We start from the raw sequence: 22,843 nt of genomic DNA, 5'->3' as shown, positions 1-22,843 counted from the left end.
CAGGCTCTGGCACTTCGTTAGCTCTCCATAAATGATGCTTTGTGGACAGATGAGGCCCCTTGATTTCTCTCACAAATGGTTCTTACGGCTTCGTCTTAAGAACTTGCAGCACAGAGTCACTCTATTGCCACCTGCCAGGTATGGGACTTTGAGTAAGCCATACTTCACTGCTCTGGCCCTTGGTTTCCTTGTCTGTAAAATGGGTGAGAAGACCCATCTCTCAGGCTGCTGCAATGTCTGCAGGGCGCTCAGTGGAGCCAGTGTGCCATGAACAGCATCTATCCACTGCTGCTGCTGCTGGGCTATGGTGCTGCTACCCGGGACTCTCCTTTTCCACTCCGGGTCTGTTTCTTCATATGTGAAATGGACAGAGGGTGGGTGTAGGATGGAATGCCTTTCAGTCCTTCCAGGTTCTAAAAGTTCCCTAAGTCTTAGACAGAACCTCTTTCTTTCTTGTCTTACAAGTGAAGACTATAACAATATAATGATTTAAAAGCACTTATATGGTGCTGCCATGGGTTGAATTGTCTCCCCCTCCACAACCTGCCGCAAAGAGAGATGCCAAAGTCCTCATCCCCGGTACCTCGAAGTGTGACCTTATGTGGAAATAGGGTCTTTATGGAGGTAACGAAGTTAAAACAAAGTCATTAGGGTGGGCTCGAATCCAATATTCCTGGTGTCCTTATAGAAATGGGAAATTTGGACACAGAGACAGACACAGAAGGACGACGACGTGAAGACACTGTGAGAACGCCAGCTGAGGATGAAGGCAGAGGCCTGGGTGATGCGTCGACAAGCCAAGGAACACAAAAATGGCCAGCCAACCCCAGAAGGCACCCCCTTCCAGCAGCCTTGGCAAATGAACACAAGTGCCCACCAAGAGCCAGACCCTGGTCTAAGAGTTACCCTCATACCAGCCCTTCCAGGTGACCTCTGCGGCCACACTGCATTTGAGCTCTGGCAGGTCCAGCCCGAGTGTGTGTGTCCACCCACTTCTCTCCACCACCTCTGGGTTTAAACCCGGCTCAGAGGCCTTTGCACGTCTAGCCAGGGCAGCTCTGAAGTCTTCCCGAGGCTTCATTTTATTTTGCTGTGAGCCAGAAGTTCTTGGCCTGGGCTGCCCACAGCCTCACCTGAGGCTATTTTCAAGCTCACTCTGATTTGGGGATGCCCTCCAAGAGGTTCTGCCTCAAGGGTCTGGGCTGCAGCCTGGGTCTCCCCCAAGGATTCTGGCGCTGCCCTGCTGGGAACCACTGGCCCCGCTTGCTTTTCTCTTTCAGGCTTCAGGAAACTTCTCCACTATAAATGAGGATAGGCACCTGCTCTGGCTCCTCTGGAGATCCAGATCCCATAGTCTTGGAAGGTTGGAGACCATTTGTCCCACCCTCGGGTACAGATGGAAGCTGTGGCCCAGGTGACATCTCCAGAATCACAGGCAAGCCAACAAGTCAGTCTCTGAGGCCTCCCTTGGGATGCAGGGAGCCCTTGAATGCCTCAAAGGCTGTTGGGTTCAGCTGGGACACAGAGGTGTCCCCAGGCCACCATACCCCAGTATGGTCCATGCGGGGACAGAGCCATTTAGGGGTGGGCCTTTGATCAGGAGGCATCATCAATGCTCCAGAAAAGACCCCGCTGGCTCTAGAGGCACTCTGAGCTCCTGCTCTGCCCAAACTGTGTCTGACTTGGCTCAACCCTCACCCTGTGGCAGCCCTCGCCACCCCCCATCACCCTGTTCCTCACCTAGACTTGAGTTCTCAAGATGTCAGAGCCCTAAGCCACTCACCTGCACATAACCCTTCCACTGCCAGAGGACCCCGGCCCCCACAGCTCTTGCTCCCCCTTAGGGGAGACCCTGTCCCAAAGAGAAAGCCATGGGAGGCAGTGGCTGGACAGGAGTCCTATCCAAGGCCTTATCACCACTTCTGGGGCACGTCCCTTGAGCCTCCATTTCCTTGCCTGTCAACTGGGTAAGTAGCCGTTGCCCTGCCTTGCTTGCTCTGTGTGCATTAGAGGGTTGCTGTTGAGGATGAGGACACTCTGGATGGAGGGCGGGAAGGTTCTGTATGAGTTGGAGTGGAGGTGCATGGGGATACCCAGCCTCTGACCCCATTTCCACTGCCTCTTCCCCAAACCTTCAGAATCTTTTCCAGCTGCTTCTGCGTGTCGACCACGATGACATTGGCACAGCAGTCATAAGCGATGTATTGGCAGGCCTCGGGGGAGCTGGTGGTATAGATGCCGGTGACGATGCCACTGTAGGAGACCCAGGAAGATTCACCTTAGGGGAGGTGCAGAGGGGCCACCCCCTTCCCCCACCCCCACATCTGTAGTCCCCAGACCCAGAGAGCTCCCACAGCCTGGCAGGAGGGGCTCCCAAGGCACCTGAGCACCTCTGCCCCCGCAGAGAGGGCGCCAGATGCAGGTCTACCAGAAGGCCCCAGGGAGGAGGCAGGATGGTGGGGAGTGGGTGGGGGCTGCTAAAAAGAGATAAGGACCCTCCCCTACCCTCTGCCCACCACCAACACACTAGAGACCCCGTCCCTGCTCCCGCCACTCACCCTGCAAATACTGTGCCCACTGCCGAGAAGAACCACTCTGGGGAGTTGAAGCCGAGGATGGCCACACTGTGGGCCTGCTTCAGGCCGAGCTCCAGGCCAAAGGCAGACAGGCCAGGTCAGCCAGGCAGGGACTGGGACCCTCATGCCCCTCTCGGAGCCCCCACCCAGACTGCAGGGGACCTGCAGGCTCCACCCTCCCAGGGTCCCCTCAGTCAGAGAATCCCCTTGGAGGAGAAGGGGTTGGTCACTCAACAGCCCTCACTGTCCCTCCCAGGGCCTTCCCAGGAAGTCTGTCAGGCCCCTCAGCCCAGCACACTGGGCTTCCAGCGCCCCCGAATGTGACCACAAATTAAAAGTGAGTAACAAGTGCTTGGCACATGGTAGGGGCTCAGCAAATAAAGCTCAGTACGGGGCCCACCATGGAGTGTCACCTCCATGCACAGTGACAGCTTTTACAGTTATTGTTCCTAAGAGCCTTGCCCAGTGGGCAGTTGGAGAGGAGGCCTGTGAGGCCCAGAGCTGGCAGGCACATCTGGGGAGGGGCAAGGCCTTGCCATGAGGGGCCCCCTTACCTTCAGGAAGCCCTTGGCGGCTCTGCGGGCGAGCAGGTAGTATTGGGAGTAGGAGATGTGCTCCCACTTGTCCTGGCGCTTGAAGCCCAAAGCGCTGAGGTCCCCGTACTTGTCCAGGGCCTCGTAGAACATCCGATGCACAGTGTACGGAAGCTGTGGGCAGCTGGGGTCTATGCGCAGGCGCACCCGCCCATCGGCCCGAGTCGTCCACAGCGCCTCCTCTGTGGGGTGGGGGAGACCACAGCTTGGATCATGCCAGCCTGAGGTTGTCCTCAGGGGACACTTGTCCTGCCCTGGGCGGAGCTCGAAGCCCTTCTGGTGCTGACAATGCCTTGGGTACTGGGCCTTGAGGCTGGCAGGCCAGGGTAGGCTGGGGTAAGCTGGGAGACCACCTAGAGGAGGAGGTCTGACTCAGCCTTGAAGGAAGAGCAAAGTTGAGGGATGCCGCAAGGAAGAGGAGAGGAAATAACTGGAGGACAGGTGGAAGTCCTAGACACTCTGTTCCTTCTTTTATCCCAGTTGGAATTTGCCTCCCAAGGTTGGGCAGTGGAACTGTCAGATCTCCAAGTGCCTTCAGGGTGTCTGTCTTTCCCTGCCCTCCTGTGAACGGGTTGGGGACAGATCCAACTAGACAGAAGGTCAAAGCACCAAAGAGAACGACCCTCCCGAGGGTCTGGAGGAGACTGAAAACCATCAGCCCTGCTCTGCAGCCTGAAGTCTCCCAGTCTCGGGAAATAACAACAGTCTTTGCTCATTCTCCCCCTGCAAAGGAAGTGTCTCATTTAGTCTTCACAGCATGGGTTTGGAGAGCTCCATTGCACAGATGGGGCAGCTGCAGCTCAAAGAGTTTCAGTCATTTATCGAAGATCACACATCAAGGAAGTGCAGGGTCAGGATTTGAACTCAGGTGTACCTGATTCCACAGCTCACACTTAGGACATTGTCTGGGGTGCCACCCCGCCTTTAAGAGTCAGAGGCTTACTCTGTGTGTGGTGGGTGGGAACAGAGGTTTACCACTTAGTATGCAAGACTTGGACAAGCCACCGAACCACTGAGTCAGTTTCAGGGGGAAGATGAGGACTGAGTTCTCAGGGTGGACATGAGGATCAAGAGAAAGGGTGTATATGAAGAAGCTCTGACCTATGGCTGGTGCTCCATAAATGCACATTTTCTTTCTTCCTCTTTTTTCCAAATTTGCAAAGGAAGCTCTGATGGGTGATCTGGACCCTTTGGTCCTGTGAGACCTCCTTTCCTTGGGGCAAGGGTGGTGGTTCCACCATGATGGTGAGAAGAGATGAGGGCTGGCCAGGACAGGTGGGGCTGCCCTGCCATCTGCTGGCCAGACCCACCTCGCCTATTGTCCTGTCACCGGTCCTTCCCTGAGGCAGACAAATGAACTAGATGAGCTTGTTCCTCCTCTTTGACACTCTTAGGTTGCATGCAGACTCTGAGGTTGGCAGAAAGAGGTAAAGATCTGGGGGCTGGGACAGGAGAGCCCATTCCTCCTCCTGGGGAGGGCCGGAAGTGGGGATGACAAGGACATATCCAGACCCAAACGGGATACATGGCAGCCTGCAGGAAATGCAGGCGGGGCAGGGGAGGGTGCCAGAGAGAAGATCCTATGTATGGCAGAGGCCAAGACCTTCTGGGATGGATGCCCCTGTCACTGGCCATGAGGGAGCCCTGAGCCTTCAGGGAGTGGCATGAGTCAAGGCCACTAAGCCCCGTCAAATCACTCCTCAGACCTCTCCAAGCCTTGCCCCATATCCCAGGATGCTAGCCTGGTGGACCCCGCTGATCTGCCTCTTCAGAGCCTCCAACTGTTGCATTTTGCTAAAGTCCATGCCCAGACCAGAAAGTCAGGTACACCTGGGTTCAAAAACCTCAATTCTGCCTCTGCGTGCTGTTTGACCTAACAAACCATTCTCTCAGCTGCATCTTCATCACCTGCAAATGTGAGGGGTTGACGAGGACATGGGGACACAGAAGCCCTCATACAGTGCTGGTGGGAATGAGACGGTACAGTCATGTGGGAAAACAGGTTAGCAGTTTCTTAAAGAGTTAAACATAAAACTACAGTACGACCCAGCAACCCCACTCTTAGGTATCTACCCAAGAGAAATAAAAACACATGTCCCCACGAAGACTTACACACAAATGTTCTTCACAGCATTGTTTATGAGTCAAAAAATTGAAACAACCCAAATGTCCACTGACTGGTAAATGAAAAACAAAATGTGGTCAGAGAGTAGAATGCTATTCAGCTCTGAAAAGGAACAAAGTGGCCCGGCGCAGTGGCTCGCACCTGTAAACACGAGAGGAGACTGAGGCGGGGGATTACTTGAGCCCAGGAGTTCAAGACCAGCCTGGGCAACATAGTGAGACCCCATCTCTAAAAAAAAAAAAAAAAAAAATAAGCAGGGCGTGATGTTGTGTGCCTGTATTCCCAGCTACTTGGGAGGCTGAGGTGGGAGGATTGTTTGAGTATGGGAGGACAAGGCTGCAGTGAGCCATGATCACACCACTGCACTCCAGCCTGGACAACAGAGTGAGACTCAGCCTCAAAAAAAAAATTAAATGAAATTAAATAATAAATTAAAAATATATAAAAAAGAATAAAGTATTGATAGAGGCTACAACATAGATGAAACTCAAAAACATGTTCAGTGAAAGAAGCCAGGTACCAAAAAGGAAAGGCAGAAAAGATAGAAAGCAGATTAGTGGTTGCCCCAGGCTGGAGGTGGGAGTGGGGAGTGACCATGGAATAGGCACAAGAGATCTTTTTGGGGTGATGGAAATGTCCCAACATTGGATTGTGGGGATGTTTTGCAGCTATGTAAATTTGCTAAAAATAATCAAATTGTGCACTTAAAATGGGTAAATTTCATGGCATATAACTTATAGCTCAATAAAGCTACTTAAGAAAAACAGAGAGAGGGCCCGCATGGTGGCTCATGCCTGTAATCCTAGCACTTTGGGAGGCCAAAGTGGGTGGATCACTTGAGGCTACAAGTTAAAGACCAGCTGAGCAACATGGTGAAACCCTGTCTCTACTAAAAATACAAAAATTTGCTGGTCATGGTGGTGCACATCTGTAATCCCAGCTACTTGGGAAGCTGAGGCATGAGAATTGCTTGAACCTGGGAGGTGGAGGTTGCAGTGAGCTGAGATCGCACCACTGCCCTCCAGCCTGGGCGATAGAGTAAGACTCTGTCTTAAAAAAAAAAAAAAAAAAAAAGGAGAATGTTGACCCCCCCCCGCAAAGTGGTGCAAGAATCCTGTGCAATGGCTCTCAGAGCATGCCCAGGGGCTGGCATCCAGTTGCCTCTCAGTGGTTATTAGTTCTCTTCCCTCCCCTGGCACAGATTCCTCCTACGCCTGGACTACAGAAAAGGTGACTTTCTCCCATGGGCACCTCTAGAAGCTCACACTCCTCTGTATTCACCTGTTCACCCAGGTTGCCAAGAAGAGCAGAGGTGAGTCTTGGGATCTCCAAGCCAAACGTTTTAACTTGAGCATTTATAATCTCTCTTTTTTCTTTTTTCTTTCTTCCCTCTTTTTTTTTTTTTTTTTTTTTGTTGTTGTTGTTGACATGGAGTCTCACTCACTATATTGCCAGGCTGGAGTGCAGTGGTGCGATCTCGGCTCCTTGCAACCTCCACCTCCTGGGTTCAAGCAATTCTCCTGTCTCAGCCTCCTGAGTAGCTGGGACTACAGGCATGTACCACCATGCCTGGCTAATTTTTTTGTATTTTTTGGTGGAGACAGGGCTTCACTGTGTTGGCCAGGCTGGTCTCGAACTCCTGGCCTCAAGTGATTGACTCGCCTTAGCCTCCCAAAGTGCTGGGATTACAAGCGTGAGCCACGGTGCCCAGCCACTATAATCTCTTTTTTTGTTTTTGAGACAAAGTGTCACTCTGTCGCCCAGGCTGGAATGCAGTGGCAGGATCTTGGCTCGCTACGACCTCTGCCTCCTAGGTTCAAGTGATTCTCCTGCTTCAGCCTCCCAAGTAGCTGGGATTACAGCTGCCCGCCACCATGCCTGGGTAATTTTTGTATTTTTTAGTAGAGATGGGGTTTCGCCATGTTGGCCAGGCTGGTCTTGAACTCCTGACCTCAGGTGATCTGCCTGCCTCGGCCTCCCAAAGTGCTGGGATTACATGCATGAGCCACCATGCCTGGCCTATAATCTCTTTTTAATGACAAAAATATGCATACTTGTTCCAAGAAATACGAAACAATTTAGCAGTCTATGACAGAAAAAGTGATAGGCCCTCTTTCTACAAATATTCATACAAGGACTTAGGTTTTATTTTGTTGTTGCAATTGCTTTTTATGAAAAATAAGGTGGCAGGGGAGACAGATCATCTTATTAATGTATTAATCACAGGTAGCAAACCCAAAATGCTCATGGGACCAGGCGGGTAGTGTATCAGCATCATAGTAAATAATGTATAGTAATACATAATAAATGAATGAAGTGGCCCAGGATTTGCAAATGAAACCAGAGGCAGTCTTCTTTTCCAGGAAGAAATGAGCTCCCTCTCATTTTCCTTTAGACACATGGCCCTTGGAGTCCACCTTTTGTTTCTCTGCTTTTGATAGAGACATAGAACAGCGCAATATTTTTCTTTTCTTTTCTTTTCTTTCTCCTTCCTTCCTTCCTTCTTTCTTTTTTTGAGACAGGGTCTCACTGTCACCCAGGGCTCAAAAGATCCTCCAATCTCAGCCTGCTGAGTAGCTGAGACCACAGGTGCACAGCATTAAGCCCAGCTAATTTTTTTGTATTTTTGGTAGAGACAGGTGGGGGGTGGTTAGCCATGTTGCCTAGGCTGGTATCGAACTCCTGAGTTCAAACGATCCTCCAGTCTTGGCCTCCCAAAGTACTAGGATTACAGGCATGAGCCACTGTGCCTGGCCATATTTTTCTATTATACACAAAACTACAGGCCAAGTGCAGTGGCTCACACTTGTAATCACAGCAATTTGGGAGGCCAAGGCAGGACTGCTTGAGGCCAAAAGTTCCAGACAGCCTGAACAACAGAGAGAGACCTTGTCTCTACAAAAAGTAGATCTTATCTCTACAAAAATTTAGCCAGGTGTGTGAAGTATGTAAAGTAACGCATATGCTAATTAGATCGATTTAGCCATTCCACAAAGTAACTGGGACCATAGGTGCATGCCACCATTCCCAGCTTGCTTTTTTTTTTTTTTTTTTTTTAGTAGAGACAAGGTCTTGCTATGTTGCCCAGGCTGGTCTTGAACTCCTGGTCTCAGGCAATCCTCCTACCTTGGCCTCCCAAAGTGCTGGGATTACAGGTGTGAGCCACTGAGTCCAGCCAAATATATGTTTTAAATCATATGAATCAAATCAAACCTAGCCAAATCATCCATATTTAACGTTGGTGATATTAACATGTCTGCCTCATCGTGTGCATGCTGTGTGGCTGCGTTGTACTCCATGGTTGGGCCCTATCATAATTTACTCTGCCACTCTCCACTGAAGGACGCTCAAGTGATACCCAGCCTCCAGCCCTCCTTCTAGGTTTACATTATTAGAAGGAGGTTTACTGGATAAAGAGAAAAGAGTGTTTAAAATCTTGATGCGGCCGGGCGTGGTGGCTCATGCCTGTAATCCCAGCACTTTGGGAGGCCGAGGCGGGCGGATCACGAGGTCAGGAGATCGAGACCATCCTGGCTAACAGGTGAAACCCCGTCTCTACTAAAAATACAGAAAAATTAGCCGGGCGTAGTGGCGGGCGCCTGTAGTCCCAGCTACTTGGGAGGCTGAGGCAGGAGAATGGTGTGAACCCGGGAGGCGGAGCTTGCAGTGAGCCGAGACTGCGCCACTGCACTCCAGCCTGGGCGACAGAGCGAGACTCCGTCTCAAAAAAAAAAAAAAAAATCTTGATGGACATTTTGGACAGAATTCTTCACCTAATTTCTCCTCTCCCATCAGCTACATGGTTCTGTCTTTTTCCTGTTTCCTCTTCCATGGAGCCTGTGCTTTTGTGTCAGGTCATCTCACATCCTTCTTGGAAGGAGGGAATGAGGCATGGGAAGGGAAGGAAGGTTCGTAGGTCTGCAAGGTCAGTCTCCTATTAGCCCAGCTGTTCCATGACAGGGACAAGAGCCCTGGCCCTGGAGGACCCCTTGTCACCCTTGGGAAGGGTGACAAGGCCTCCTGGCCAGCTGCAAGACCCAGCCCTTTCTCTGCACAAGCTCAGCTGAGCCAGCAGGACCTGTCTGAGCCCCTAGACCAGCTGGAAGAGGAGATCCTGGTGGGAAGGGGGCTGCCCCTTCCCTCGCTGAGGCCCCGGTCATCTCTTGCTTACTGCTTACTGAGCCCCTGCCATGCGCCATGCCATTATTTGCCCATCACCACTGTCACCTCTCAACTAAAGAGTTGAGTGGCAGAGCTGGCATCCAAACCCCCACAGTTCCATACCCAAGTCTGCTCTGTTCCCATGGGGTGCTGCCTCTCACGGTGAACTTCAAGGAAGACCCCGGCACCACATCTCCCATCTCCTCTGGGAAAGGACTATCATGCCTCCTGCCAAGTCCTATGCCAGGTTCAGGTTGGGTGACCTTGGGCAGCCATGACCTCCAGCCACCGGCCTTTTCCCACATTCCTGAGGCTCCCAGAGTGACCTTGCTAAACCCAGGTCTGACTGCTCAAAAGTCCCCTATAGCTCTCATTGACCACAGGGAGGCGTCTATACCAGGGCTTCTAAGGCAGGCCCTCCCCAAGGGGCTCGCTTACCTTTCCCAGCCTCAACACAACCTTTCCTTACAGCCGACCTGAACTGCTCTCAGTTCCCTTTGGTTCCCCGCCTCTGTGCCTTTGCCTGTGCTGTGACTCTGCCTGCAATGCCCTTCCCTCCATCACATGTCCACACTTTACCCCTTTCCCTCCATCACACATCCACACTTTACCCCCTTCCCTCCATCACACATCCACACTTTACCGCTCTTCAAGGACCATGTGTTGCCTCCTCACTAAAGACTCCCATCCTTGAGCCTAATGGAGGATGGGGTCATGGTCAGGCCTGCGTCTCCCACCAGCCTGGAGCTCTGGAAGTCAGATTGCCTCCTCTCTGGGTCCTGGCTACCAGCAGCAACCCGGCCTCGAGCAGAGGCCAGGGACCTCTTCTTTGGGGGAGAATGAGCTGACCTCTGCCCCATCCTAGTCCTAGGAGGGCTGGAGACCCAGTGACTGTGTGTCTAGAGGACTCAGGCCTTCATCTCTCCCCCACCTCACCCTTGCCCCCCAGGGTGGCCAATGAGGACACAGGACACATTGTGCTTAAGCACAGAGACAGGCTCACAGAGCAGGTATCTACCCAAGCGGGACACGCCAGCCTGCTTTCCCATCCTGCACTCCTGAGAGACCTAGGTAGGGCTTGCCCTGCTCAGCGTCCTTCTGACCTGGGCCCACCACAGTTCAGTGGCCTCAGCCTTGGGTGCCAGCTGCCAAGCTCACTCCTGCCCCTGAGAGCTGAAAGAAGGGAAGACAGATGCATCTTCTAGCCTGGGGTGTGCAATCCTCCCCCTTATTCTCATGTCCATGTGTTCCCACCTGTGGGCTCTGCTCACACTGTGTCCTCTGCCAATCTCCCTCTCTATAGAAGAAGAAGTCTCTGGACAATTAGTTAGAAGGGCTGGGCCTGGGTTTTAGCTACTGGCAAGGTGTGCCAAATGCAAGGCAGAACAGTCAGAAGGGGTTGCCCACAGCTGTTGAGCCTTGGACATTGGCCCTGCGACCCCGACCACATGCATAAGACTGGAGCTGCAAGCCCTGGCCAAAGGCACATGAGGTTGCTGCGCAGGAGCACTGCTTAGTGGGAGTGCTCCCTGTAGGTGGTGACAGACAATTAGAGGCTCTCTCTTGCAGAGTTTGGGAGCGACTTGCAGAGATCAGGATGGCCAAGCTGAGATAATGGGGTGGTGGAAGTCACAGCATAGTGAGTGGAGTGCACAGAAGCAGGTGGTGGCAGCAAGGCAGGGAGAAACTGAATTGCAGCAATGCTGGTTGTCACCTGAGCAGGGAGCCAGGAAGGTCCATTCTTCCCATTCCCTGCTAGCCTTTTTCTTTCTTCTTTTATGTTCTTTCCTATTATTATTATTATTACTATTCGAGACAGAGTCTTGCTCTGTCGCCCAGGCTGGAGTGCCGTGGCACTATCTCGGCTGACTGCAACCCCTGCCTCCTGGGTTCAAGCGATTCCCCTGCCTCAGCCTCCCAAGTAGCTGGGACTACAGGTGCATGCCACCATGCCCAGCTAATTTTTTGTATTTTAGTAGAGACGGGGTATCACCATGTTGGCCAGGCTGGTCTCGATCTCCTGACCTCATGATCTGCCCACCTCGGCCTCCCAAAGTGGTGGGATTACAGGCGTGAGCCACCATTCCCAGCCTCCTCCTGGCCTCTTTCTAAGCTTCTTTTCTTCCCTGCCTTTCCTCACAATAACCCACATCTCCTGAAGCCATCTGAATTCATCTCCTAACCTCCCTCTCTCCCTAGGTTTCTCCTAAAAGGAAAGAACTTGAAGCAGCAAAGGTACAATCAGGCAAACAGACAATATCCACTGTCTGGAAGGTGCGGTGCAGTGCAGAACGCGAACTGGTACAGCTTTCTTGGGGGCAACTGGCAATATATATCCAAAGGCTTGAAACAGAAACATCCTTGCACTTAGCAATCATACTTTCCAGAAGTTACTCAAGGGAAGCAATCAGAGACATGTACAGCGAGAATGTGGAGATGGATATCTGTACAGCTCCGTGCCTATTAACAAAGCCATTGGGAACAACCCGAATGTCCAACAGGGGACTGGTCTCCTATTCAGTTCATTATGGTAGAGCCATATCATGGATTCCCATGCAGCCATTAAAATAAAGTACAAAAAAATATTTAATGACATACGGAAATGTTCACAGGATAACATCAAATGAAAAGGGGACCAAAGAAAGGGCATACAGAAATGCACAGACCACACTGAAAAGATCTGTATCAACGTATTATTATTAAAAGGCTTAGCACGTTGTGGGTATTCAAGACTCCCCTTTGTACCTAGACTCTGAGCTTCTGATGCAAGCATTGACCTTGCAATAAGTGTTTGCTGAAAGAATAAATCAAATTAAGCATATGATGCCTCTAGCTGCATCAGGAATATAGGCAGATACCTCAGCCAGATGGGTGATCTTGGGAAGTTGGGGCAGGGAGTTCCCACACACAGCATATCAGAGGTAGATGGCCCTTTCACAGATGAGAAAACTGAATCCCAGAGGGACAGGGATGGCCAAGGTCACTGCAAAGTTACAGGCAGAGTTGGGACTAGACCTCAGTTGGTCCTGGCAGCTGCCTTGTGTCAGTAGTTCAGTGAATGGAAGCTTGGGAGTCCAAAGTCTACTCTCCCCTGGATGGTTTCGGGGTGACGGAGAGTGCGCCCAGTCCCCTGACTCTGCCACATGCTGGGCAGCTCAGAACCAAGCATGAAGGAGGGATGTGAGTGGGCCCAGGTCTGCTGTGGCACCTCTCAGCCTGCCTCTCTGCGAGTGGTTTCCTGTGGGTAGGAGAGACTTAGGAAATCAGGATGACTGCCAGTCCTTAAAGTAGTCCTCATCTCCCCTTTGTGCCCCATCAACAGGGGCACAACCATCAGCTCTGTGCCATGCCCAAACTAAGATCACTGCTGTAGTAACAGCCAAGAACGGGGCCAGGGCACAGTCAAGGTCTCTGTTGCCCAGCAAGGCACCCAGATCCCAACAGGAGCTGACTCCAAAAGGCAACCAATGACTAGATCTAGAGCACAGTGGAGAACCCAGAAAGCTCGCTGCCTGCTGCCAATGCAGCGCCACCAGCGCACTGCCCGCCCACCAAGTGCCAAGTCAGCTGAGAGCTGGGGATGGGCTTTCCCAGGCAAGGCTGGCACTCTCTCCTGCCTCCCTCTCCCTCTCCCGCTTCCTCCCTGTGCCACTTGTCTTGGCCTGACCCTGGCTTGTATCTTATCAATCCACCCTTTATGCTGAGAGCCACTGGGCAGGCAGGGAGCTGTGTTCTCTGGGGTTCTGGAATAAAGGCATCTAAAGAGCAAAGGCAGTCACTCAATTAGCCGGGAAGGAAAACGACACAAGAGCAGAGAGCAGGAGGCTGGGGCTGTTTTCTGTGGTCTATGGGAAAGGCTGCAGGAAAGTAGCTTATTGTGCAGATGGAGGAATAACTGGTGCTGAGGAAGAGGTGGGTCTCAGGCCTAGGACAGATCTCTCTCCGAGAACGGTCCTGCAGGGCACCGACCCCAAAGGCCCTCCTCCAAAGGCCAGGCAGGGACCAGCCCCAGGAGGGCCCCTCTCTCCAACACAGGACCCTGTGCTGAGGGCCAGCCCAATGCAAGGCACTCTCAGGGATACAGAAGAGGAAGAGGCCACATTGGCCCCAGAACATGAAGAGAGATAAGGACAAGACCTAGCACAGAAGGGTCTGTCAGCTGTTTGGTAGTTCCTCTGTGTCCAAGGGGAGAGGGCCCCTGCAGCTGCCACTCCCAGCCTTGTCGATGGGGACTGAAGAGCTCTGAGTTCTGGCCACCACAGCAGAATGACCCTGGGCCTCAGTTTCCCCATCTGAATTACAGTTGGGGTAGACAAGATGTTCTCTATACGCTCCTCCATAGTCATTGTTTTCGCTTTTTAACCCTGCCTCCAGGATTCCACCTGTCCAGGCCTGGACCACCAGGGTAAGGGACCTGAGATGGGCTTTACCTGCCCCTGTAAAGGTGAGCGTGCTCAGGAGATGTGCAGGAGACCTCAGGCTGCGTCTCCATCCGCTGGAGAGAAGCCAGGTCTGAGCAAGAACCTGGGCATCCCAGCCAGAAGCCCTGGGCTCGCCTGCCCCGGACCTGCCCCACATGGCAGGGTCCTAGGAGGGGACACCCAGGCAGTGTCTGAGGCTGTCCAGGCAGGGGCTGGGTGGGTGCCTTGACCCCTGTGGAAAATGTTTCTCTGAGGACCCCCAGAGGTTCCACTCATTTTGGCTGGCAGGGCCGGGATTACCTGTTTCCATAGCACGGAGAAGGAATCACTGGCACTCATTTCCTCTGACCCTTGGAAAGCCTTTCCTGGCAACCCCCATCAGAGGCTGTGGGGACAGGCAGGTCCTCTTGCCTTCCACTATCCCAATGGCCTCCTCCTGCTACCCGGCCTCAAACTGTGAGCTTCTTGAGGACAAGCATTGTATCAGGCCTCTTTCTGGCTCCCTAGCTCATAGCTCCAGCCTGAAACACCACCCCTTGCAACATTTGGGAAGGGTGGGAGTGACGAACTGAGGGAGGCCCAGCAAATCCCTTGACCCACAAAGGGCTTCACTGGCCTGGAGACAAGTGGGGCTGAGCACCTAGCTTCTCAACTGCAAAAGCTCCTTAGTGGGTGTGGGAGTTTCCTAGGGAGAAAGCGAGTGGGGAGCCAGCCCTGGCCAGCACCTCCAGCAGTTTCATCCCCAGCAGCTGCTCACCCCGGGTGCCCTCCCCTCTTTGTGGTCTCAATGCTGCCCTTCTCCAGCTGGGCTTCATGCTCTATCTAGAAAGGCCTAGAAAGTAAAAAGTAATGTGTCTCCAGGGCCCAGCACAAGGCTGCCTTTGTGTGAAGATCAGATTCCAGTGTCTCTGTGGCCTGACTTCGTGCAGCTGCTCCCTGGGAGTACAGCCATCTGAGCAGCTCAGAGCTCAGCCTGGGGACCAGAGCTCAGGACCTCAAACTTTTTGGGAACTCAAAGAGATCTGGGAGCCTCTGAGGGCTCCAGAGTGAACACTGATTCCTATGTACAAGACTCCAAGAGCTCCCCAGAGGGGCTGCCAGGGTCTGCAGTTAGATGGAAGGGAGGCAGGGGCTGGCCAGACTTGGGGGGGCCAGACCTGGAAGACCAGACTGCATGATGCTATCTAGGTCCCAAAGAGGCAGTGTGGCCAGTTAAGGGTTCCACCTTTTACCAGCTGTGTGACTCTGAGAAAATCACCAACCCTCTCTGAGCTCCATTTCCTCTACCAAATGGGAATGATACATTTGCTTTCCCTGCTGCTGATACGAAGATAAAAGGAAAGAATACAAGAAAGTCCCTTAGCACAGGGCTTGGCTCTTCTTAGTCAGGGCACAACTGCGTGGGGAAGGAGGACTTTCAGCTCTCCTAATCCCATGAATCCCTCCTCCCCAGCAGTCTTTGATAGGGATAGTTGCCTTTTCTCAATCTCATCAAAAGTGCTTTGTGAAAGGGCAGCCTCAAGACCCCTCCCAATCTGTGCCAGCCCCAATCCCCTTTCTTGTACAGAGACTAGAGCCCAGGGCTCCTAAGCTTCTAGGGAGTCCATGAGAAAGAGTCCAAGCTCCGCTCCAGGCCTGGCACGCGGTGAACACTCCATCCATGAGAATCTGCAACTCACCCACGCTGTAGCGCAGAGGCTCCCCCTCCAGCCCCAAAGACACCAGGGCTGCAGGAGAGGGTGCTGGGCAGAGCACAGCCCGCGAGCCAGGTCTGTGGGAGCCCATGACGCCTGCTCAGCACTGCCCTGGCAGCACCTGGGGTCCCTCGGTGGCCTCCGCTCTGGGCGTCTGCTGACAACCATGGTGCCTCCTCAGCCTCTCCCAAACTGCCCCTTTCTCCTTGTCACCAGCTCTGGAAGGTGAACTCCCAAGGGCAGAGCACTCAGTCCAGACCTCTAGGCCTAGAGGGAGCTTGAGGTTCTGAGGACAGCTGGAGGTCCTTCTAATGCAGGAGGCCCACCTTCTCCCCACAACTCCCAGAGAGCAGCCCTCCTTCCTCAGCCTGTCCCTGCCCTTTACAGAGGACCTGTCTGCCCTCAAACTGGGGGTTCTTTGAGGGCAGGAAGGAAGATTGTCCATCTCAGTCTCCCTCACAGCCCAGCACACAGGGTGGAGGATCCTGGGGCACTCCCACCTTGGCCGTCCCTGCCAGCTTCCCAAAGTCCTGATACACTAGATTGTGATGGCCTTGTCACCTCCCTTGCAGTTGCCCACCCAGGCCCTGCCTCGCCATTAAACTCAGGGCCTTCTCCCTGTCCCCCATCTGGCCCCTGGCTGCTCAGATGCCTCTACTCCAGCCCTGTCTGAAGGGACCCTCTCTGGGACTCCCTCCCCTGCTTGTTTAAAATCTGCCCATGCTGCGTGTCTGCTGCTGCAGCGCTGCCAGACGACAGCCATTCAGATGAAGCCATTGAGGCCCACAGGGCTGGGGACTACATGTTTCTCCCTCGGGATGCCAGGTGCTTTTCTGGGGCTCCAAGGGACACGGAGCCTCCCCCACACTGGCTCCCTTCCTGCCCCTCGAATTGCAGGAATGCCTGTGCCATCACTCATACTCAGGACTTGCTGAGCTCCAGGGTTTTTCTGTGCCCCAGGCCCCTGGTGCCAACACCTGCTCTTTGGGCACCCCAGAGAAGGGATTATAAAGTCTGGGGTGTCTGAGCCTAAGCGAGTTGGTAGGACCTGCCCCAGGTGGCTCAGCAAGTCAGCGAGATGCCTTGGAATCCTGGGAGGATGAACGTGGGAGGCTTCCGGGACCCAGCTGGCCCTGTTCCTGGCCTCTCTCCAGTGTTTTTCAAACCATTCTCAGAAACCAGTTGGTCCTCTTCTTGGCCCAGACCCTTCTCCTTTATCTCTGAGGCGAGGGCAGGGGGCATGAGAGGAAACACCCACCCCCACAGCTCAGGACAGATCCCTGCCAAAGCCACCCAAGACCCTCGGCCTGCGAGAGGGGCAGCTGGTCTGGCAGCAGTGACCCTCTGTGCTGGGTACCTATTGTTTTCTTTTTGTTTTTAAATTTCTGTTGTTGCTACAATGTTGTTGTGCAGCCAATAAAAGTGCACAAAAGCTGTATTATTATTATTGTTATTATCATTTTGATGACTCTTCAGAGTCAGAGTAAACAACTCTGCCTTCCTTAAGGCACAATTATTTCATGGTGGAGATCAAGAAAATAACATGTAATGTTTCAAGCCTCCAAAACAAACCTTTCTAGCCTGCACCCGTCTGCCTGCCCCTTGCCCCAGTTAACCAGGCCGAAAATCCCAAGGCATTGCTTATCTGGGCTTTCTCCTGTCCCTCAGCAACCCTGTGCTGGAGATCCAAGTTCCCAAGGCCTGGCCCCAGATGATGTCCTACCTGTCTCTCTATCTCTGGCCTCTCCCCAGCTTTCTTGAAGAAGAAATCTCCCTATCCCCCATTCCTTTCCATCACGCCTGGCCCTGACGGCAGCCATGAAGGAAGGGGCTTGGTGGGGTCCCTGGGAGCATGGAGACCAGCAAGATCCCCAGCTGCTTCTTCCCGCAGTTCTGTGTGGTGGTCCCCCACACCACCCACCCCTCCAGCACACCCAGCACAGTGCAGTTTCCCGCCCTGCCCCACCCCGCAACCCCCAGCTGGCTTACCTGGAGTATCCCACTGGGCATTATTCACCTTCTCTGGCACTGAGAGCTCGAGAGCATGGTTCAGGGACTCTTTGGAGAGTGGCTGCCTGTCAGTCAGTGAGCTGGGGTGGTGAGGGGACCAGGAAAAACATTCATTAGAACGTGGGGGACTGGCCTGGGCTCAGGAACTCCGGCCTGGCACACATCTCAGCACCCCCAGGGGGACACTGTCTCCTGCAAATGCTGGGGCTGTCCACAGAGGAGACCCCAGTGGGAGTCAGGGGACAAGACCTCAGTGGTTGTAGGGGCTGACCCTGCCCCCACCCAGCCTCCCTGCAGGCTCTGAGGGCTTGGGAGAAAGGGAATTCAAGGCCTTCTCTGCTCTACTTCGTGGTGTGACCCTGGGCAAGTTCATGCCTCTCTCAGGGTCTCAGCGTCCCCACCTGGATGAGGACGGAGCTGAGGTCGGCACTGGAGGATTCTGAACACCACTCCTGGAGAGGGCAGACTTTTGGGGCGGGGCTTCCCCCACCTGTCACTCCCTGCACCTACCAGTCCCCAGCCATGCCCAGAAACTCTGAGTGGAGCTGCAGGTACTCATAGGGCTCTCAGGGGTCCTATTCCAGCCCCCAGTGAGAGCCTCCCCTCTTCCATGTGCTTGTGGGTGCACCCCATGTCTGTTCACTCCATGGAGAAGACAGGCACGGGTCCAGGGAGACCTGAGGCCCAGGGATTTCTACCTTCACTCCTGACCCAGATCCCCCTCGCCTCCCAGGCTCGGTGACCCTGGCTAAAGGGTCTCCCCTTCTGGCCAGCCCGAGTTTCGTGGGTTTCTGGGCTTTCATTATCATTTCAGCCTGACTGCCCTTCAGCACCATTTTTCCTCAGGGTTCACCTGGCCAGACCTCAACCTCCTAGATGGCCGAGCAGCTGGATTTCAGTACACACTTCAGGACTGCAGCAGGATTATACAACTCCAGAGACACATTTCACAGTCAACAACTATGTAAACAGAATCTGCTGGAGTTGTGCCGCATGCAACCTGTGCAGCTGGTCATGGTGTCCCTGAGGGTAGGACCCTGGCTCCAGGGAGTCCTGTCTGTTTGTCAGTCAGGGTGGGGCTAGCCCCATCCCTGCCCAGTTCCCAGGAAGCCGTGCCAATTACCTGCTTCTCACATTCAGCCTTACTCCTTGTCGGCACTGCAGGTTCCGAACAAAACTAAGTTTGTGAACACACCTAGGCCCACCTGGCAGCCATCTGTTTAAGAACCTGAGATAGGTTTTAAAGCGAAAGATATCAGAAAGTTATGAAGGGAGGGGGATGGGGAGAAGGGGGATGACTGGGGAACCGAGGTGGCGCCGTTCTTGGGAAATTTGTGAGCAAGGCCTGGGCCACAGGCCTGGAGCAGCCCTTCCATTGCTATGGCGACCCACTCCAGGGAGGTTGTGGAAAAACTGAAGAGATGGCAACGCGTGCTTCCGGGGCGAGGCCTCCTGTGCTGAGCAGACAGAGGCGCCCGAATGCTGCCAAACTCGTCCTACTGACTTTGGATCCTTGGTTACAGCTCTCTGGGATAGCCAGGTAGAAGCTGCCTCCACTTTGGGCTGCAATGTTACCAAATGGCCTCTGAGCTCTGGGTTCAGGCAGTGACAGCAAATGAGGGACACGTACACTGCTAGGTTCAGAGGCCCGCACTGTGATCATCTGGGAAAGACTGTGAACTTGGTTGATGTCCATGCCCCATCTCAGCCTGTGTTCTCAGAAGACGGTGGACAGCAGGGTGGACAGCACCCCAGATTAGAGTTAGCAGCTCTAATCAGCCTCTGAGATCACCAGCTGGGCGGCCACCTCCACATTAGCCAGGCAGGAGGCTGTCCTTGGCTGTAATGTCCCACCATCTGAACTGCTTCCTCACAAACAAACCTGTTTTTAAATCCTCCTAATCAAAAGGTACGGGCAGCACTTCTCTCCCCACAGAAAATTAGTGTAAACTGGTTCTGGTTTTAAAATAGCTGCACAAAGACTAAATGAAAAGACAGCCACCAAAGGAAGCCATGGGTCAAACGTACTTATCGTAATTAGAACCTTCTGTTTATAGGGACGATGAGGCTGTTGGCAGCACCTTCTTGCTGCGGGTGGGTGCCTTTTCCTGGAGGGCCAGCACCCAGTGCAATGTCAAATTTCTTGTTGCTCAGACACTGATATTGTCCAGCAACCATGGTCAATGAGAGGGTGGACCCTGGCCCTCTGCCAGTATCAGTTTAACAAGAACACCTTCCTTATCCCTGTGGCTGGCCCAAGGCACTGATTCAACTCTCTATGCCCTACGCTTACAGAATTTGGGGCGCATGATTAAGAGAATGTCAAAACCTAATTTTCCAAATGAATTAAGCCTGATCTTTTCCTTACTAGGGGCTTTCAGAGGTGGTCCCTTTGAGGAGCTGTCATCTGAAATAGAATGTGCTAAACCTCCAGTAACTTCCTGCTCACTCAGAGTTATAACCAGTAACAGGCTTTCCTGACCTGACTTGTCACACAGAAACAAGTGAAACTGCTCAGGCTATCTGCCTCTCCTCATCGTGAGTGCTGTCTCACACTCATTGTTGTTTGTACTGGTCGTCTTTCAGTTTTTATTTTGTATGTATGTATTTATTTATATTTTGCAGACAGGGTCTCGCTCTGTTACCCAGGCTGGAGTGCAGGGGCACAATCACCACTCACTGCAACCTCAAACTCCTAGGCTCAAGCAATCCTCTCATCTCAGCTTCCCAAGTAGCTGGGACTACAGGCCCGCACCATAAAACCTGGCTAATTTTTGTATTTTTTGTAGAGACAGGATCTTGCTATGTTGCCAGGGCTGGTCTCCAACCCCTGGGCTCAAGCGATCTTCCCGCCTTGGCCTCCTAAAGTACTGGGATTACAGGCGCAAGCCACCATGCTCGGCCATTTTTTAGTTTTTAACCCTCCCTCTGTGACTAGCAGTCACTTCTTGCTACTTTCAGTGTGCTGGCTTCTAGCAATTCATCTCACTCCTACATTGCCATTTCTTTTTGTAGCAGAATAGAAAACAAGCTCATTAGAACTATAGATTACATCGGGGGACATGTTCCACAATGGAACCTATCAGGTTTTCCTTGAAGAAAAGAAGCTGAGGTTTGGGGAGCCGCCCCTACTCTGTCTTGACTCCTCAGAAGCATTTTGGGCCCTTCTCCTAATTCTTGCTGCTATTCCAGGAAGGACAGGTGGCCATAAATGATCCTACAGGTGAGTTGATATTACTGTCATTGTGAGCATCATGAGCACGCCGAAGGCGATTAACATATTATTCCTGTCATTCTGGAAAATTATGCTCCTTCTGGAAGGCAATACTCCAGAGGTTGGCAGAAGTCACCTAACATGATTGAATGACAGTAATGGTGGGAGAATGGCCTGAGGAGGCTGACTGGCTTCTGTCTGCATTTTGAATTCCCAGGAGGAAGAAGAGCCTGCAAGGGTGGCCCTCTTTCACCCGGATGAGAACAAGGATTCATTCTCTGACCTCAGCTCACATAAGCACACTTTAAGCTCATTGCCTTGCTCTCCTTTCACAGAAAACAAAAACACTTTATCGGCACCTACCCAGCAGCATGGGAACAAGAAAACAAAGGGCGTGTTTGAGCAAGTATGATGTAAGATGTGTGTGGGGGGCAGAGGAGCCTGGGAGTGTCTGCACTGCGCCTTCCTCTTAACCATCTCTTGGTGGATTGGTGTCTCCTTACTCCTTCTACCTTGCCAGAGGAGCTGATGGGAACCATTTGCACACAGAGCCTCCCAAGCCTCCTTCAACTCCTCCTCCAGGAAGCCCTCCTAGATTTCCCCAACACCCTCTCACCCCTATGGCCCTTGGACACTCATGTTTGGGCTTTGACGGTCACACATAGCTTGAGAGCTGGGGCCACTTCTGATTCAGCTCTGTCCTCTGGCCATGAGTACTCACTGTTGGAGCTCAGTACATGTTGGTTGGACCTAAACCTTCTCAAGTTGTCACTATGTGTGTGACACATAAATTGAGGAGGACCCTCATTTCCCATGTGAACGCTTCATGGATGAGGATCCATTTCCTATTTATTTCTGTTGCCCTTTCTTCTCACTCAGCCTTCGGCAGCCAGGCCACTGTTGTGTATGAAGTAGGTGCTCAATGAATGCTTTCTTGAAACAGGATAGCATCAAAATTCACCAGTCTGTCTGCCTGCTTGGGCACAACTCACTTTACTAGTTATGTGGCTGAGTCACGGTTCCTCTCTGGCCCTCGGTTTTCTGCCCGTATCCTGTGGCTATTGCAAGGAGAAGGTGATATATGAGAAGTGCTTAGTACATAGTCAGCTCTCATCATTATTACGCATGAGCTTTCACAGATCTTTGGGGGCGCAAGAAGAAAAAGATAACTTGGCAAGATTGAGAGGGTGACCAACAGAATGAAAAAACCCTAGACCCAAGTCTGGGGGTCCAGGTTCCGGGCCAACTACTTTCCCTGGGAGACTGGCTGGGGAGCGGGAGGCGGGGGAAGGTGGGCTCCTTGTTCCTTACGCGGTCCTCAGGATGGAGCTGGCAGACCTGAGCAGGAGCACCTCTGGCATGGTGCCTGGGGGGTGGCTGCGATCTGTGAGCTCGCCCAGGAGAGAGCCAGAACCTCAGAGAATGTGTCACGGAGTCCCCCTCCCGGGAGAGCCACAGCAGCCCCAGAGAGGCCCAGCTCCACCGGACCGCCCTGCAACAGAGATACAGCGTGAGTCACCGCTGGCAGCCTGGCTGGGCGAGGGGACAGCTGCCGTCTTTCCTGGCCATGACTCATCTGCTCCTGGGGTGGGACACCCTGCTGTAATTTATGGCCTCGTAAACCCAAACACCCTCAGATTCAATGGAGAATGCCTCACAGGAGGTGGCTGCCTTGGGGCTGTGGTCTCCATTCCCCACAGCCAACTGATGAGCAAATAAATAAAATCTCCAAGACTCCTGCTCTGCAGAGACTTCTGGCTACCATTCACCAGCCTCCCCATCTCCCCATCACTTCTGGTAGTTCCCACCTCTCTCTGCTCAGTGGGCAAAGCAGAATTGACTCCCCAATGGCTGGAGAATGTTCTCCATGGAAGGTGTTGCCTAACTAGTTCCCCATATCCTAAAATCCCCAAACAGGGAGAGCAATGCCTCCTCCAAACCCCACAGTGCTAGTCACACAGGCCTGTGCACAGCCCGATGCTCCCAATAGCAACAATATAGTCTGCAATGGTGATTCACACTGGCTTCCCCATCACCCTGCGCGGTGGA

At 52.9% G+C, this 22,843-nt stretch overlaps 1 protein-coding gene and 1 long non-coding RNA gene across 4 annotated transcripts in view; one reads left to right on the top strand and one right to left on the bottom strand.

Annotated features, from left to right (window-relative positions):
* ACSBG1 (acyl-CoA synthetase bubblegum family member 1) overlaps window positions 1–22,843 on the bottom strand; it is a 60,435-nt gene that overhangs the window by 18,898 nt on the left and 18,694 nt on the right. For 2 of the 3 annotated variants that reach the window (XM_032176215.2, XM_058427671.1), the window contains exons 2-5: window positions 17,560–17,660; window positions 3,131–3,351; window positions 2,559–2,647; window positions 2,133–2,253 (exon numbers count right to left, since the gene is read on the bottom strand). In XM_032176215.2, the coding sequence (XP_032032106.1) occupies window positions 2,133–2,253; window positions 2,559–2,647; window positions 3,131–3,351; window positions 17,560–17,660 (532 nt within the window). The remainder of the gene's footprint in view (window positions 1–2,132; window positions 2,254–2,558; window positions 2,648–3,130; window positions 3,352–17,559; window positions 17,661–22,843) is intronic. The other variant, XM_032176216.2, reaches the window with a different exon arrangement.
* On the top strand, window positions 2,207–12,164 carry LOC131381186 (uncharacterized). The gene is made up of 4 exons (XR_009209736.1): window positions 2,207–2,288; window positions 2,833–2,913; window positions 6,496–6,606; window positions 11,655–12,164. It is a non-coding gene; the product is annotated as an uncharacterized LOC131381186 (long non-coding RNA).

The sequence above is a fragment of the Hylobates moloch genome, unplaced genomic scaffold (genome assembly GCF_009828535.3).
Source record: "Hylobates moloch isolate HMO894 unplaced genomic scaffold, HMol_V3 SCAFFOLD_14, whole genome shotgun sequence".
In the NCBI taxonomy this organism is placed as follows: domain Eukaryota; kingdom Metazoa; phylum Chordata; class Mammalia; order Primates; family Hylobatidae; genus Hylobates; species Hylobates moloch.
This window is presented reverse-complemented; position numbering and strand designations above follow the sequence as displayed.